This window comes from Dermochelys coriacea, chromosome 1, assembly GCF_009764565.3.
Source record: "Dermochelys coriacea isolate rDerCor1 chromosome 1, rDerCor1.pri.v4, whole genome shotgun sequence".
In the NCBI taxonomy this organism is placed as follows: domain Eukaryota; kingdom Metazoa; phylum Chordata; order Testudines; family Dermochelyidae; genus Dermochelys; species Dermochelys coriacea.
Window position 1 is genome coordinate 7,113,454 of NC_050068.2, and position 14,453 is coordinate 7,127,906.

General features: G+C 48.5%; 1 protein-coding gene across 1 annotated transcript in view; it reads left to right on the forward strand.

The window, feature by feature from the left end:
- Positions 1 to 14,453, forward strand: part of ARAP1 (ArfGAP with RhoGAP domain, ankyrin repeat and PH domain 1) — a 172,781-nt gene that overhangs the window by 69,567 nt on the left and 88,761 nt on the right. The window contains 1 exon segment of the mRNA XM_043504001.1: positions 14,250 to 14,398. Coding sequence (XP_043359936.1) covers positions 14,250 to 14,398 — 149 coding nt within the window.

Genomic DNA, 14,453 nt, shown 5'->3' on the forward strand with positions numbered 1-14,453 from the left:
TGAACCTAACCAGACTTCAACGTCAGCTTTAGGAAGCCGAAATGGCATCGCCCTGATGTCAAAGCGTGATTCTGCAGGACTGACCTTTGCCCTTCTGCTGTGGTTTGCAGACACCCACCTCCCGTTTCTGACCCCTTCCTTCCTTCCTCTGGGGCTTGCCGTTGAGCAGCCCACAGAGAAGGTGCTATATCTCATGCTTTTGGTCAGCTACTCCCATCAGCTGCTGAAGGCAGCTACTCCCATCAGCAACAAGGAGACTGCATTTCAACAGCTGCAAGAATCTTACGCTCCCCGTGGTGGCTAGCAGTAGAATTCAGGGCCTGGCTGAGGTCCAGCGCCTGCACCTCGGAGGGATTCAGGGAGGCTTTTGAGAGAGGTGAGTTAATGACTGGTGCTAATGCTACTGGTAGTTGGACGTGGACTGAGGTGAGATCCTGATCAGAGGGAGCCCACGCAGGGGACCCAAGACACCGCAGGACACAGCTGGCTGACTTGATGGCCTAAGATCTGTGAGAGTGATGGCTCGTCCTTCAGGATAGGTTGTAGATCCTTGATGATGCGTTGGAGAAGTTTTAGTTGGGGGCTGAAGGTGATGGCTAGTGGCGTTCTGTTGTTTTCTTTGTTGGGCCTGTCCTGTAGTAGGTCACCTGTAGTAGGTGACTTCTGGGTACTCTTCTGGCTCTGTCAATCTGTTTCTTCACTTCAGCAGGTGGGTATTGTAGTTGTAGGAATGCATGATAGAGATCTTGTAGGTGTTTGTCTCTGTCTGAGGGGTTGGAGCAAATGCGGTTATATCGTAGCGCTTGGCTGTAGACAATGGATCGTGTGGTATGATCTGGATGAAAGCTAGAGGCATGTAGGTAGGAATAGCGGTCAGTAGGTTTCCGATATAGGGTGGTGTTTATGTGACCATCGCTTATTAGCACCGTAGTGTCCAGGAAGTGGATCTCTTGTGTGGACTGGTCCAGGCTCAGGTTGATGGTGGGATGGAAATTGTTGAAATCATGGTGGAATTCCTCAAGAGCTTCTTTTCCATGGGTCCAGATGATGAAGATGTCATCAATGTAGCGCAAGTAGAGTAGGGGCATTAGGAGACGAGAGCTGAGGAAGCGTTGTTCTAAGTCAGCCATAAAAATGTTGGCATACTGTGGGGCCATGCGGGTATCCATCGCAGTGCCGCTGATTTGAAGGTATACATTGTCACCAAATGTGAAATAGTTATGGGTCAGGACAAAGTCACAAAGTTCAGCCACCAGGTTAGCCGTGACAGTATCGGGGATACTGTTCCTGACGGCTTGTAGTCCACCTTTGTGTGGAATGTTGGTGTAGAGGCTTCTACATCCATAGTGGCTAGGATGGTGTTTTTAGGAAGATCACCAATGGACTGTAGTTTCCTCAGGAAATCGGTGGTGTCTCGAAGATAGCTGGGAGTGCTGGTAACGAAGGGCCTGAGGAGGGAGTCTACATAGCCAGACAATCCTGCTGCCAGGGTGCCAATGCCTGAGATGATGGGGCGTCCAGGATTTCCAGGTTTATGGATCTTGGGTAGCAGATAGAATACCCCAGGTCGGGGCTCCAGGGGTGTGTCTGTGCGGATTTGTTCTTGTGCTTTTTTAGGGAGTTTCTTGAGCAAATGCTGTAGTTTCTCTTGGTAACTCTCAGTGGGATCAGAGGGTAATGGCTTGTAGAAAGTGGTGTTGGAGAGCTGCCTAGTAGCCTCTTGTTCATACTCCGACCTATTCATGATGACGACAGCACCTCCTTTGTCAGCCTTTTTGATTATGATGTCAGAGTTGTTTCCGAGGCTGTGGATGGCACTGTGTTCTGCATGGCTGAGGTTATGGGGTAAGCGATGCTGCTTTTCCACAATTTCAGCTCGTGCACGTCGGCGGAAGCAGTCTATGTAGAAATCCAGGCTGCTGTTTCGACCTTCAGGAGGAGTCCACCCAGAATCCTTCTTTTTGTAGTGTTGGCAGGAAGGTCTCTGTGGGTTAATATGTTGGTCAGAGGTGTGTTGGAAATATTCCTTGAGTCTGAGACGTCGAAAATAGGATTCTAGGTCACCACAGAATTGTATCATGTTCGTGGGGGTGGAGGGGCAAAAGGAGAGGCCCCGAGATAGGACAGATTCTTCCGCTGGGCTAAGAGTATAGTTGGATAGATTAACAATATTGCTGGGTGGGTTACGGGAACCATTGTTGTGGCCCCTTGTGGCATATAGTAGTTTAGATAGCTTAGTGTCCTTTTTCTTTTGTAGAGAAGCAAAGTGTGTTTTGTAAATGGCTTGTCTAGTTTTTGTAAAGTCCAGCCACGAGGAAGTTTGTGTGGAAGGTTGGTTCTTTATGAGAGTATCCAGTTTTGAGAGCTCATTCTTAATCTTTCCCTGTTTGCTGTAGAGGATGTTGATCAGGTGGTTCCGCAGTTTCTTTGAGAGTGTGTGGCACAAGCTGTCAGCATAGTCTGTGTGGTATGTAGATTGTAATGGATTTTTTACCTTCAGTCCTTTCGGTATGATGTCCATCTGTTTGCATTTGGAGAGGAAGATGATGTCTGTCTGTATCTGTGCGAGTTTTTTCATGAAGTTGACAGATTTCCACTCTATACGGCTAAATTCAGTGCCTTGCATAATCACAGGTTTCAGAGTAGCAGCCGTGTTAGTCTGTATTCACAAAAAGAAAAGGAGTACTGGTGGCACCTTAGAGACTAACAAATTTATTAGAGCATAAGCTTTCGTGAGCTACAGCTCACTTCATCGGATGCATTTGGTGGAAAAAACAGAGGAGAGATTTATACACACACACACAGAGAACATGAAACAATGGGTTTATCATACACACTGTAAGGAGAGTGATCACTTAAGATAAGCCATCACCAGCAGCGGGGTGGGGAAAGGAGGAAAACCTTTCATGGTGACAAGCAAGGTAGGCTAATTCCAGCAGTTAACAAGAATATCAGAGGAACAGTGGGGGGTGGGGTGGGAGGGAGAAATACCATGGGGAAATAGTTTTACTTTGTGTAATGACTCATCCATTCCCAGTCTCTATTCAAGCCTAAGTTAATTGTATCCAGTCTCTACGTAAAAGAATGAATGGACACAAATCAGACGTCAAGAATTATAACATTCAAAAACCAGTTGGAGAACACTTCAATCTCTCTGGTCACTCGATCACAGATCTTAGAGTGGCTATACTTCAACAAAAAAGCTTCAAAAACAGACTCCAAGGAGAGACTGCTGAATTGGAATTAATTTGCAAACTGGATACAATTAACTTAGGCTTGAATAGAGACTGGGAATGGATGAGTCATTACACAAAGTAAAACTATTTCCCCATGGTATTTCTCCCTCCCACCCCACCCCCCACTGTTCCTCTGATATTCTTGTTAACTGCTGGAATTAGCCTACCTTGCTTGTCACCATGAAAGGTTTTCCTCCTTTCCCCCCCCTGCTGTGGGTGATGGCTTATCTTAAGTGATCACTCTCCTTACAGTGTGTATGATAAACCCATTGTTTCATGTTCTCTGTGTGTGTGTATATAAATCTCTCCTCTGTTTTTTCCACCAAATGCATCCGATGAAGTGAGCTGTAGCTCACGAAAGCTTATGCTCTAATAAATTTGTTAGTCTCTAAGGTGCCACCAGTACTCCTTTTCTTTATGGAGTAGGGAGAAGATGAGCAATGGGCAAGCCGCAGAAGGTTGGGCGGGTTGGTTCAGATAAAGGTTTGGATTCTTCTCCATGCCACTCTAAGAATCTGGCTCACAGAACAGCACCTTTCATCTGGGAGTGCTACACTAATCCCATACAGACAGCACCCTGGGAGCGCAGCTGCCTCTAGAGTGGAGAGCAGCAGCTAGCCAGCTCGGGCACAGTTCAGCGGTGGCAAGAAAAGGGATGTTTTGGCCATGAGCAAGACATTAGCCAGGTGCCTGTGATTATGTTGACTTTGGGCGGCTGACCACAGCGGCTCAGAGTTACTCTGTTAGCTCCGGTGGAAAAGGCTGGTACTTTCCGTGCTGAAGGCTCAGGACCATGGTGTTTGTATGCATATGTGGCCACAGCTTGTTATGCAAGGATGCTGAGGCCAACCTCCTAGTCTTATGAAAGGCGCTCTGCATGTCCAGGCAGCACAGCCAGAAGCTCGGGTTGGAAAGTCCCCGCCTGTGGAAAGATCCATGGAATTCACTGCAGCTACCTCCCAGAGCCGGAGGGCTGGGTTGAGCCAGCCAGCCTCTTCAGCTGGGCTTTCACAAAGCGAGAGTATTTTAAACCTGATGCTTAACCAACTACGCCATCCCCCTGGCTTGCCCCACTAAACCTTCCTTCCGGTCAGTGACTACAGGGTTCACAGCAGAACTTGTGATGTTTTTCTCCCTTTGACCTCGATGGCCTTCAGAGAAGCTGTGCCAGAAGAACTAGTCAGCCTGTACTGTGTTTAAAGGGACACTATCACAGAGCATAGACATAGCATCTCAACTGTCTGAGGACTGTTAGCATCTAGTTAGGAATGCAGCCAGTACAGATAAATGCTTATCATTGATCTGTGATCCCTGCCTGCAGGTGCAGCTATGAAGAGGACAGGCCATTTTAAAAAAAAGTCTGAAAAGTTCTTAAAACCACTTTGAATATAATGCTGAATAAAAATGACATTCCCTGCATTGCAATTTACCAATTTCTGGATGAAAAGACCAGAGTTTGGAATTTCAGCCCTATTAATCTCCTGGCAAAACACCACGGAACCACTTGACACCAGCCAACTCCACCTCTATTAACAATGACCTGTGGGAAGGAAATTATTTTAATTGGGTGTGTGGCCTTTGATGTGGTGCTTTTACCAGGTATTATGTGAAACTCTAAGTCTAGATCTAGTCTTTTAAGGCAGAAGTTGCCAAATGAAGTTTTAAAAACTCATCAACTAAAACACAATGCCTGTCCCTTGCAAACTAAGGCTATGTCTGCAAACAGCCTGCAGAAGCGAGCCTCCCAGCCCCGGCTGTCAAACTCCGGCTTCCGGGGCTTGCAGTGGTGCTCTAAAAATATCTGTACAGACAGTGCCTTGAAGTTGCGGCATTGAAGTCTAGGGTGTGGGGTGATCTTTGTGAATCCCACACGAGTGGTCTTGTAATGAAGCAACAGTCACTCATTAGGATAAATTGTTTGCCTGGGGCAAAAACTCCTTCCCGGTCCCAGCCCAGTGATCCACTCCATTCTGCTTATGGCACTTGATCTTGCTCTTCTTGAAACAAACAAGAGTCTGTCCAGGGACATCAACGTGTGTTGGATCTGGCCCTGGTGGACAGGGCTGGAGTCCTGGTTCCACTGAAGTCAAACTGAGTTTTGCCATTGATTCAGTGTGCCCAGGCTTTCACCCCAGATTTTCACAAGTGCTCAACACCTATAGTGACACCAATGGGCAGCCTGTCCCCAAATCCCAGGTTCCAGTGTGCCTCCAAAACCTGATGTGCGTTCAATGTGCTGAGCACTTCTACTAATCTTTGGGGGCTGAGTTCGTTAAGAACAGTCTGGCCCAGGGGAGCAAGAACTGCTGTAATTAAGCAGCTAACCCTGAATATCCTTGTAAGAAATCTTGGGGTTTGCCAGTTGGAAAAGAACAGTACCAGGAGGGCAATAATAGTATTTGGTTTGAATTTACTAGGTGGGCATTGTGAATGTCCTTACTCGGTTGTCATTCAAGCAATACGCCCAGTGACATTATCTCCTGAGTGAGAATCACATATGAATTGAGTATAAAACTGCAAGCATTTGCCAGTGTTATTGACTTCTCCCAAGGTCAGAGTGTCTGTCCCCACTGGTACACAGAAGGCAGAACTTACCTAACTATGAGAAGAGGAAGGCAAAGATAGAAATGATGATTTCTCCCTAGCCGCGGAGCAAGTGGAAAGTGTGGTGTAAATTCCCCACTGGTGGGATCTTGTTTCTCCCCGTGTCAGGGCTTTGAGGAAGTGCAAGGATCATAGGCCGTTATCCGGACAGGGGGATTGAGGCCTGCAGTTGAAATGACAGCCACCCTCAAGGGAGATAAGGAAATGGAGGAGTTCGTTTCTGACGAAAGACGGACTGAATGAGATAAGCCTGTGGTATCTTAGCTAATGATGACTAAGGAAGAATGCCTCTGTAAATGCAGTTTTATTGGCAGTGTAGTTTGACAAAGTCCGTGGCAGCTGGTACGGCTGCACTTCATTGCTTAGACACTGTGGTGAGGAGTGCTCTGGAGACACATGGACAGGGAACAAGTAGGAATAGTGGGAGCAAAGGAAATTCTGTATGAGCCTCAGGAGTGCTTTGGACCAAGGCCTCCCTTAGGGAATGGCAGGAATCTCCTGACCTGAACTGGAAAAAGGAGTCTTGCTCCAGTAGAAGTTCCCAGAGCCTCCCACCGGAGTCTTTCAGCCTTAGCAGTCCTGAGCAGCTTCGCTGCAGTGCAGGGTCATGGCTCTGCAGATGAAGGCTGGAAGCTGTGGGGCGAAGGGGGGAACTGGGCTAGGAATCAGGAGACCTGGGATCTATTCTCAGCTCTGCCATTGGCCTGCTGAGTGACCTTGGGCCAGTCATCTCCCTTCCTTGTGCCTCAGTTTCCTCTCCCACCCTAGCCTGTCCACTGCAGTCAGCTCTGTCTTTAACTCGCGTGCGGGGCTCAGCACCCCCGGATTCACTAAGCCCCTGCTTTGCCGGAGGACGGCAGCGACGGGGTCCTGGTGGTGCAGAGAGCGGCTCCATTGCTTTGGGGGTGAGGGGCTCTTTGCAGCGCTTGTCCTGAACTGCAGGGCAACATGCCCCCAGGGCTCCGCTCTGCCTTCTGCACGGCTATCTTGCCAGTCTGTGGATGTTTGCGGGCTTGTTTCTATAGAAACGGCTGCGAAGGAATGAGGTCACTCCAACCCAGAGAAAGAGAGAAGTCCGGTCTGATTATTCCCCCAGACCTCCTCTCACCCACTCCCGCACCAAGTAAACAGAGCTACCAAATCTGCTCTGCTGTATGTGCTGAGCAGGTGTGAACTGGAGAGAGAGGCCCCGCGCCAAAGCCCGGCACTGGACACCCCAGGACTCGGTGGCATCTTGGATCTGGATCCACTCTGGGTCGGGCCCATGTGTGTAGCCCTGACTGAAAGGCTCACAGCTGCCCCATCAGAGTCCCTTCATGTCCCTGCTGTCTGTTTGGGCATGTCACTGGTATCCCAGCACCTCTGAAATGCCCCAGACCAGTCAGCCCGAATGTTGAAGCCAGATCTCCCGAGTCCAGCCAATTGTTAAATGGAGTGGAGACATGAATGCTGGATGCAGAACCATGAGAGCAGAGGCACTGGGCCTGGCTTGTAGGGCATCTTCCCTTCAGAAGGTTGACAGACCAGGACTTTCTAAAGTGACTAGTGATCTGGGATGTCCAACTCAGGACACCTTCAAGGGGCCAGATTCTCAGAGGGGGCTGAGTGCCTGCCTTCTGGATCTTGCCCTGACAGAGGGAGGACTGAGCCCTCTAGTTGCTCTCTAACTATTCCGACTGGTAAACACTTGCAAAGGGTGTGTCATGTCCGCATCTAATGCCTGGGCTACACAGAGGATAGCAGCCTACTGCTGCCAGCCAATGGAGTTATTCCTTTCATTCCAATGATAGACGTTCATGATGTTCTCCCACTTTCCCTATTCTCGCTACGGCCGCCATGTAAACTGCAGGGCCTCAGGATTTCCATACAGCTGTTGGAACCCAGAAGCAATTAGCTTAATGGATTTATACTTCCTTCCCCCTCCCTCTCCCCCTCCTTCTCCTGGTAAATTATAGAACCTAAAAGTGATGGCCCTGGCTGCAGCTCCGTTCCCAGCCCTGCTCCTGGCCCCAGAGCCACCCCAAGTTGCAGCCACAGCCTTGGCCCCCTTACCCCTGTCTGCGTCCCCCTCTCCCCCAGAGCCGTGGCCCCACTCCTGACCCCAGCTCTGGAGGCACACGGTAAGGGGGGACATGACCCCGAAAAGTTTGGGGACCATTGACATATGCATGGTGATATAGTTGTTAATGACACGATCACATCCGATTTTTTACACAGGACCCCAGCCTTATTCAGTGAATGGGACGCATCTGCACCAGGGCTGAATCAGAACTGTGTAGTGAAGGAGGCTGTTGTCTGCAGGATCCCTGCCTCATTTGACGATGTCTAGTGAATGAGGCAGGGGCTGCAGAAAGAGAAAGGGTGGATCTGTGGCCAAGGAAATTGAATGTTGCCCTGCAGAACTGGATTCTCTGCTTGCTTCTGTCAGAACTCCTGCTTGATGCTGGATAAATCACTTAAACCACAGTGCTCAGAGTTGGCCACTAATTGGGTCTTCCTCATTTTCTGGCTTCCCAACCTACCACACAGGGGAACAGATTTGCAGAAGCACTGAACACTCACAGCTGCAACTCAGGTTGACTGGAGCTGAGCTCTGGGCAAATAACTTGCCATAAAAATGCTAAGAGAGATGAGGTGTGTGAGATAATCTCTTTTATTGGACCAATTTTTGTTGTTGAGTGCTCTGAAAAATCAGGGGTCTACTGTGTCTCAAATTAGTTGTCACTGTTGATAATTGCCGCCTTAATCTCTCTCTGTCTCAGTTCCCCATCTATAAAATAGATATAAGAATATCCCCTGCACAAAGATAAGTCCATGAATGTTTGTGATGCTGTCACGGAGTCCCCAGGCGATGCTCTGGAACTGCTCCCTATGAAGCCAGTCATGACTCTGGGGAAGTCTCCTTTCTGGGAGCAGCCTGTCTGCAGGACACACAGCTCACCCGGCTTCCCCCTTCCTGGGCCTGACCTCAGAGCATTCAGCATCCTCTGCCCCTCCGTGTGCTTCCCACAGTAAGTCCACCCAGGCGGGGTCCTGGGGAAGCCAGAGGGTCCTGCCCCCCAATTCTGCAGTCAGACGTGACTCTCAGCCAGCCAGTAAAACAGAAGGTTTATTAGATGACAGGAACATGGTCTAACACAGAGCTTGTAGGTGCAGAGAACAAGATCCCTCAGCTGGATCCATTTTGGGGGGCAGTGAGCCAGACAACCACGTCTGCACTTCACTCCATATCCCCAGCCAGCCCCAAACTGAAACTCTCTCCAGCCCCTCCTCCTCTGGGCTTTGTCCCTTTTCCAGGCCAAGAGGGCACCTGATTCCTTTAAGAAAAGGAGTACTTGTGGCACCTTAGAGACTAACAAATTTATTAGAGCATAAGCTTTCGTGAGCTACAGCTCACTTCATCGGATGCATTGGATGGGGATTCCTTTGTTCTCCAACCCTTTAGCTCTCACCTTGCAGGGGGGAAGGGCCCAGGCCATCAGTTGCCAGGAAACAGGGTGTCGGCCATTCTCTGTGTCCCCACCCCTGCACACACCTGCCCTCTAGGGCTCTGCAATGATCATACACCCTTATCCCACCTCTAGATACTTAAGAACTGCACAGGGGAAACTGAGGCACACCCACACTATTCAGAGGAAAGATTAAGAACAGTCCCGCTTCATCATAGATGCACTCAAACACTACGGGGAGAGCACCATAGAAACACCCAGCAGGAAATTAATTCTGTAGGCCATGCAGGATTTGGATGGTGTGTGGTAAATAAAGCCTGGGCCACGTATTGAATGAGAAGATAAAAGAAATGCTGAATAACTACTCATTCGCTGAAGGAGGTGGCAGTCCTCTGGAAAATATAGTGTGGGAACGTGTAAATAAAGCCCATATCGTAATGCACAAGGGGGCTGAAATAAGGTTGCATGGGCAACTTTAATGCTGGTGTTTCATTACTTCTAAGTGTTTGACTGTGCACCCTGAATTTTGGATGTAATTAGTACTTGTTAGTATGGCTAGACTCTGCACACCCATGCTGAGAGACACTCCCTGAACTGCTGAAGAGCTTACGGTCTAAGTAGACAAGAGCGACAAAGGGTGGGAGAAGGAAGCGGCATTAGCCCCGCTTGACTGATGGGGCACTCGGCCCACAGAGGTTAAGTTGCTTGGCCAAGGTCATCCAAGGGACCTGTCTGAGTACTGGGAGTTGCACCTGGATTTCTAAGTCCCAGGCCAGGGCCTTAACCACCAAGCCATCCTCCTTCCTGTGACATGTCATTATTGGCTTGTCCTTTAGACCAGGCCCCGTGGGGTGCTATATACTTTCCAGACATTTGGAAAAGGAGGAGTTCACAGGCACTGGGGCTTCTCCTGGGAGATATTCCACAGCCGCCTCCGGATTGGGAAGCTTTCCACAAAAACAAAGGACAACAGACTCAGATCTCTTATTTTTGTGCCCGAGGAAACTTCCCCTCTTTCCTGTCCTTAGAAAATCTTTACTGTAAACATTCTGTGCATTGCCCATCTGGTGGTGCTTGTTTGGGAGGTGAGAAATGACTGAAAAGTAGCAACAGGGAGGCAGCTGTGGCTGAATTCTAGTTCTAGTTCCCAAGAGGTTCGGAGTTCAATGCAACCAAAGAGAAAGTTGCTGGGAAAGAGTGTCTCTTTGGTGCTTGTTGCATGCCCTCGGCCAGATTTTCAGAGGTGCTGAGCACCTGTCACCCCAAACGACTTCAGCTTTGCTCAGCACCTCTGCAATTCAGGCCGTGGGTGGCTTCCACTATATTTTTTGTTCATTAGCCCAAGAGAACCTGAGTTACTCACTACCAATCATAAATCATTGCCCTCACATAGCAGCTTTCAGCTGAGAATCTCCAAAGCTTTGTCATTAAATTGTCCCCCCAAGAGGTGGGTAAATGGCACTATCCTTATTTTGCAGATGGTGAATAAGGAAGTACCTCTTCCCATAACACAAGAACCAAGGGTCACCCAATGAAATGAACAGGCAGCAGGTCTAAAACAAACCAAAGGAAGTATTTCTTCACACAACGCACAGTCAACCTCTGGAACTCATTGCCAGGGGATGTTGTGAAGGCCAAAACTATAACTGCGTTCAAAAAAGAACTAGATAATTTCTTGGAGGTTAGGTCCATCAATGGCTATTAGCTAAGATGGTCAGGGATGAAAATCCTGTGCTCTGGGTGTCCCTAAGCCTCTGACTGCCAGGAACTGGGATTGGACAACAGGGGATGGCTCACTCAAAATTGCCCTGCTCTGTTCATTCCCTCTGAAGCATCTGGCACTGGACACTGTCAGAAGACAGGATACTGGCCTAGATGGACCATGGGTCTGACCCAGCATGGCCATTCTGATGTTCTTATGTGGAAGCTGAGTCATGGGGAGAATGAGGCCAACATTTTTGAGTTGGGTGCCTAAAACTAGGCCCCTGAATTCAACTGTAGGCACCTAAATACAAATGGCCTGTTTCTCAGAGATGTTGGGTGCCTGCCGTTCCTGCTGATTCCAGTGGGGAGTTGTTGGAGCTGAGCACTTTGGAAAATACAGCCACTGATGTAGGGACCAATCTGAGGATTTGGATGTCTGTCATTAGGCACCTGAGGATGAAAATGCTCACGTTCGTGGCTTTCCCAAAGTCCCACTGAATCAGGAAGAGATTCCTGACCCCTGAACTGTAGCCTCGTGGAAGGCCATGCTCCTGTTAAATAGAAGGCAGGAAGAGGAGGTTGCGTATTTGGGATGCCATTTTAAGAACTTACTGTCTGGACACAGCACTTGCTTTTGCGACCCAGTGGAGTCCTTCCTCCGACATATATGGCACATCTGCCCTGCTGGGGGACATACCACACCCGGGTTAGTTTACTCAGGTAACTGAGCCAGGTAACTGAGAGGCAGGTAAGGATTCCCTTTGAACCTGGCTATGGCAGCTTGTCCAAAATACCCATCAGCCTCCCCAAATCACTGCGCTGGGGTCTAGCTCTCCACTGTTTGCTGTCTCACTGGTAACCATTTTCTGTCTAATTGCTGTTGGTGTAAATGCTGTTAGGACAAGGGGCTCTGTCTCCCTTAGAAGGGGGGGGGCAATTTTCATCAAAACAGTTTTCTGTTGGGAAATGCCATTTAGCCAAAACCAAATTTTGTGTGAAATCATATCAAATTTTGTTCTGACAACAATTGGAAATAAAAGTTTCCACTTTTTTGGAATGAAAGCTTCTGATGTTTTGTTAATAAACAAAATGACTGTTTTGAAATGTACTTTATTTGATATAAAAATAAATTAAAAAAGGGTCAAAACTGAAATAAAACATTGAGAATTTATCATAGCAAAACATTTCAATTGACCCCAAAATTTTTTTCCACCCAGAATTTCATTTCCAAAAAATTTGGGAATTTTGGCTGTGTGTGTGTGTGTGTGTGTGTGTGAGAGAGAGAGAGAGGTTCATTTTTTAACCAGTTGTGGTCTCCCCCAGCAGCTCCACCATTGGTGGTGAGCAGAGGGGTCTCGGGTGCTTGTTGACACAATAGTTGTGTATATTTTTGCGTGGTGCTTGCCAAGCTTGGATGGGGAGTGGGGGTGCAGGATTAGGTTTGTGTCAGTACTGAATGACATGCTTGCTCAAAGAAGGGCCCTGGAACATTGCAGGATGGCACATGAGACTGAATGAGAGTGCTCAGGTAGGAAGTGGTTATACAGGACCTCTCATGACAGGGTGACCAGCCTGGTGGATGGGGTGGGGCGGTAGATGTAATGTATCTGGATTTTAGCAAGGCCTTTGACACAATCCCACATGACATTCCCATGGGCAAACTAGGGAAATATTGTCTAGGTTAAATTACTAAAAGATGACTGCACACCTCGATGAAAGATCATATTCACAGAGTACTTATCAATGATTTGGGAGGGTGTATCTGGGGGGTGAGAGTGGTGGGGAGGGAGGGGGTCACACAGGGGTCTGTCCTGGGTCCAGTGCAATTGAATATGTTCATTGATGACGTGGATAATGGAGTGGAGAGGAAGCTTGTAAAATTTGCATATTATACCAAGCTGGGAGGGGTTGCCAGCACTTGAGAGGACAGAGTTAGAATTCAAAATGACCTTGGACATTAGAGAATAGGTCTGAAATCAGAAAGAGGAAATTCAGTAAAGACACATGCAAAGTATATCACCTAGGAAGGAAAAATCAAACGAGTAATTACAAACTGGGGAATAACTGGATGGGAGGGAGGCCTGCTGAAAAGGATCTGGGGGCTATCATGAATCAGAAATTGACTGTCAGTTGATAATGTGATGCAGTTACAAAAAGGGCTAAACTTATTCTGGGGTGGATTAACAGGTTTATTGTACGTAAGCCCCAGGAGGTAATTGTCCTGCTGTCCTCGGCCCTGGAAAGATGTGGACAAATTGGAGAGGGTCCAGAGGAGAGCAGCAAAAATGATCAAAGGTTTAGAGAACCTGAGCTGGGAGGGAAGGTTAAAAAACCTGGGCATGTTTAGTTTTGAGGAAAGAAGACCGAGGGGGGACCTGAGAACAGTCTCCAAATCTGTGAAGGGCTGTTCTAAGGAGACGGGGATCAATTGTTCCCCATGTCCACTGAAGGTTGGACTAGCAGCAATGGGCTTAATCTGCAGCCAGGGAGATTTAGGTCAGATATCAGGAAAAACTTTCTAACTCTCAGGATAGTTAAGGTCTGGAGCAGGCTTCCAAGGGAGTTGTGGAATCCCTGTCACTGGAGGTTTTTAAGACCAGCTTGGACAAACCCCTGTTAGGGCCGGTCTAGGTTTGCTTGGCCCTGCCTCAGCGCAGGGGGATAGACTTGATGACCTCTTGAGGTCCCTTCATTTCTGTGATAGGACAGCAGGTCAGGTTAACGGGCAGTGCAGAGTGGCAGTGGCACTTAGTTCTGGGCAGCTCCTTACTCACACTGCAGGGTTCATGCTGTCAGAGGGCTTTGTGCTGAATGTGATATTTGAAGGGCTTTTGGTGTTGTCCGTCGTCGGTGGAGGTGGGTTTTTGATGGTGGTTAGTGGTGGGGACAGGGACAATCCCAGCTGTCTGCAATTTGGCTGTTAAATATTCTTTTTCCTTGAGGCGTGTTGGAAGTCTGTGTCGGGAGGTGATCCGTGGTGATCTCATGGCGATGCCTCTGTAATATGGTCTGCTGAACCCACCTGACCACTTGGCTCTTGCACGATGCGAAGGCCCTGATTCTAATCCCCATTATCCCAATGCAAACCCAGTGTCGCTCCTTCCACTTCAGTGGAGTGAGTCTGGGTATCCGCTGGCATCAATGAGATCAGGATCTGGCCCTCAATTTTTAAGGCAGCCATGCAGGGAAGGGAAGGAGGGGGATTCATGGAAGGCTTGTGACCCCGTTAACGTGGGATCTTTCTTTTTCTTTGCAGCTTTCCTGCTAGAGAGGAATCTCAAGCCCCTGAGCCGGTGCCTATTGTCCCACCCCCTCTGCCTCCTGTCCTTCCCCCTGTGAAACCACAACAACAGAGCCCCCCGATACTGCCTCCTAGACCAGTCGATCTCTTCCAGCCGGAGTTTGGTGAGTGTGTGTCAGGGTTAACCTGCCCCTTCTCGAGCTTTGCATTAGTGCAATG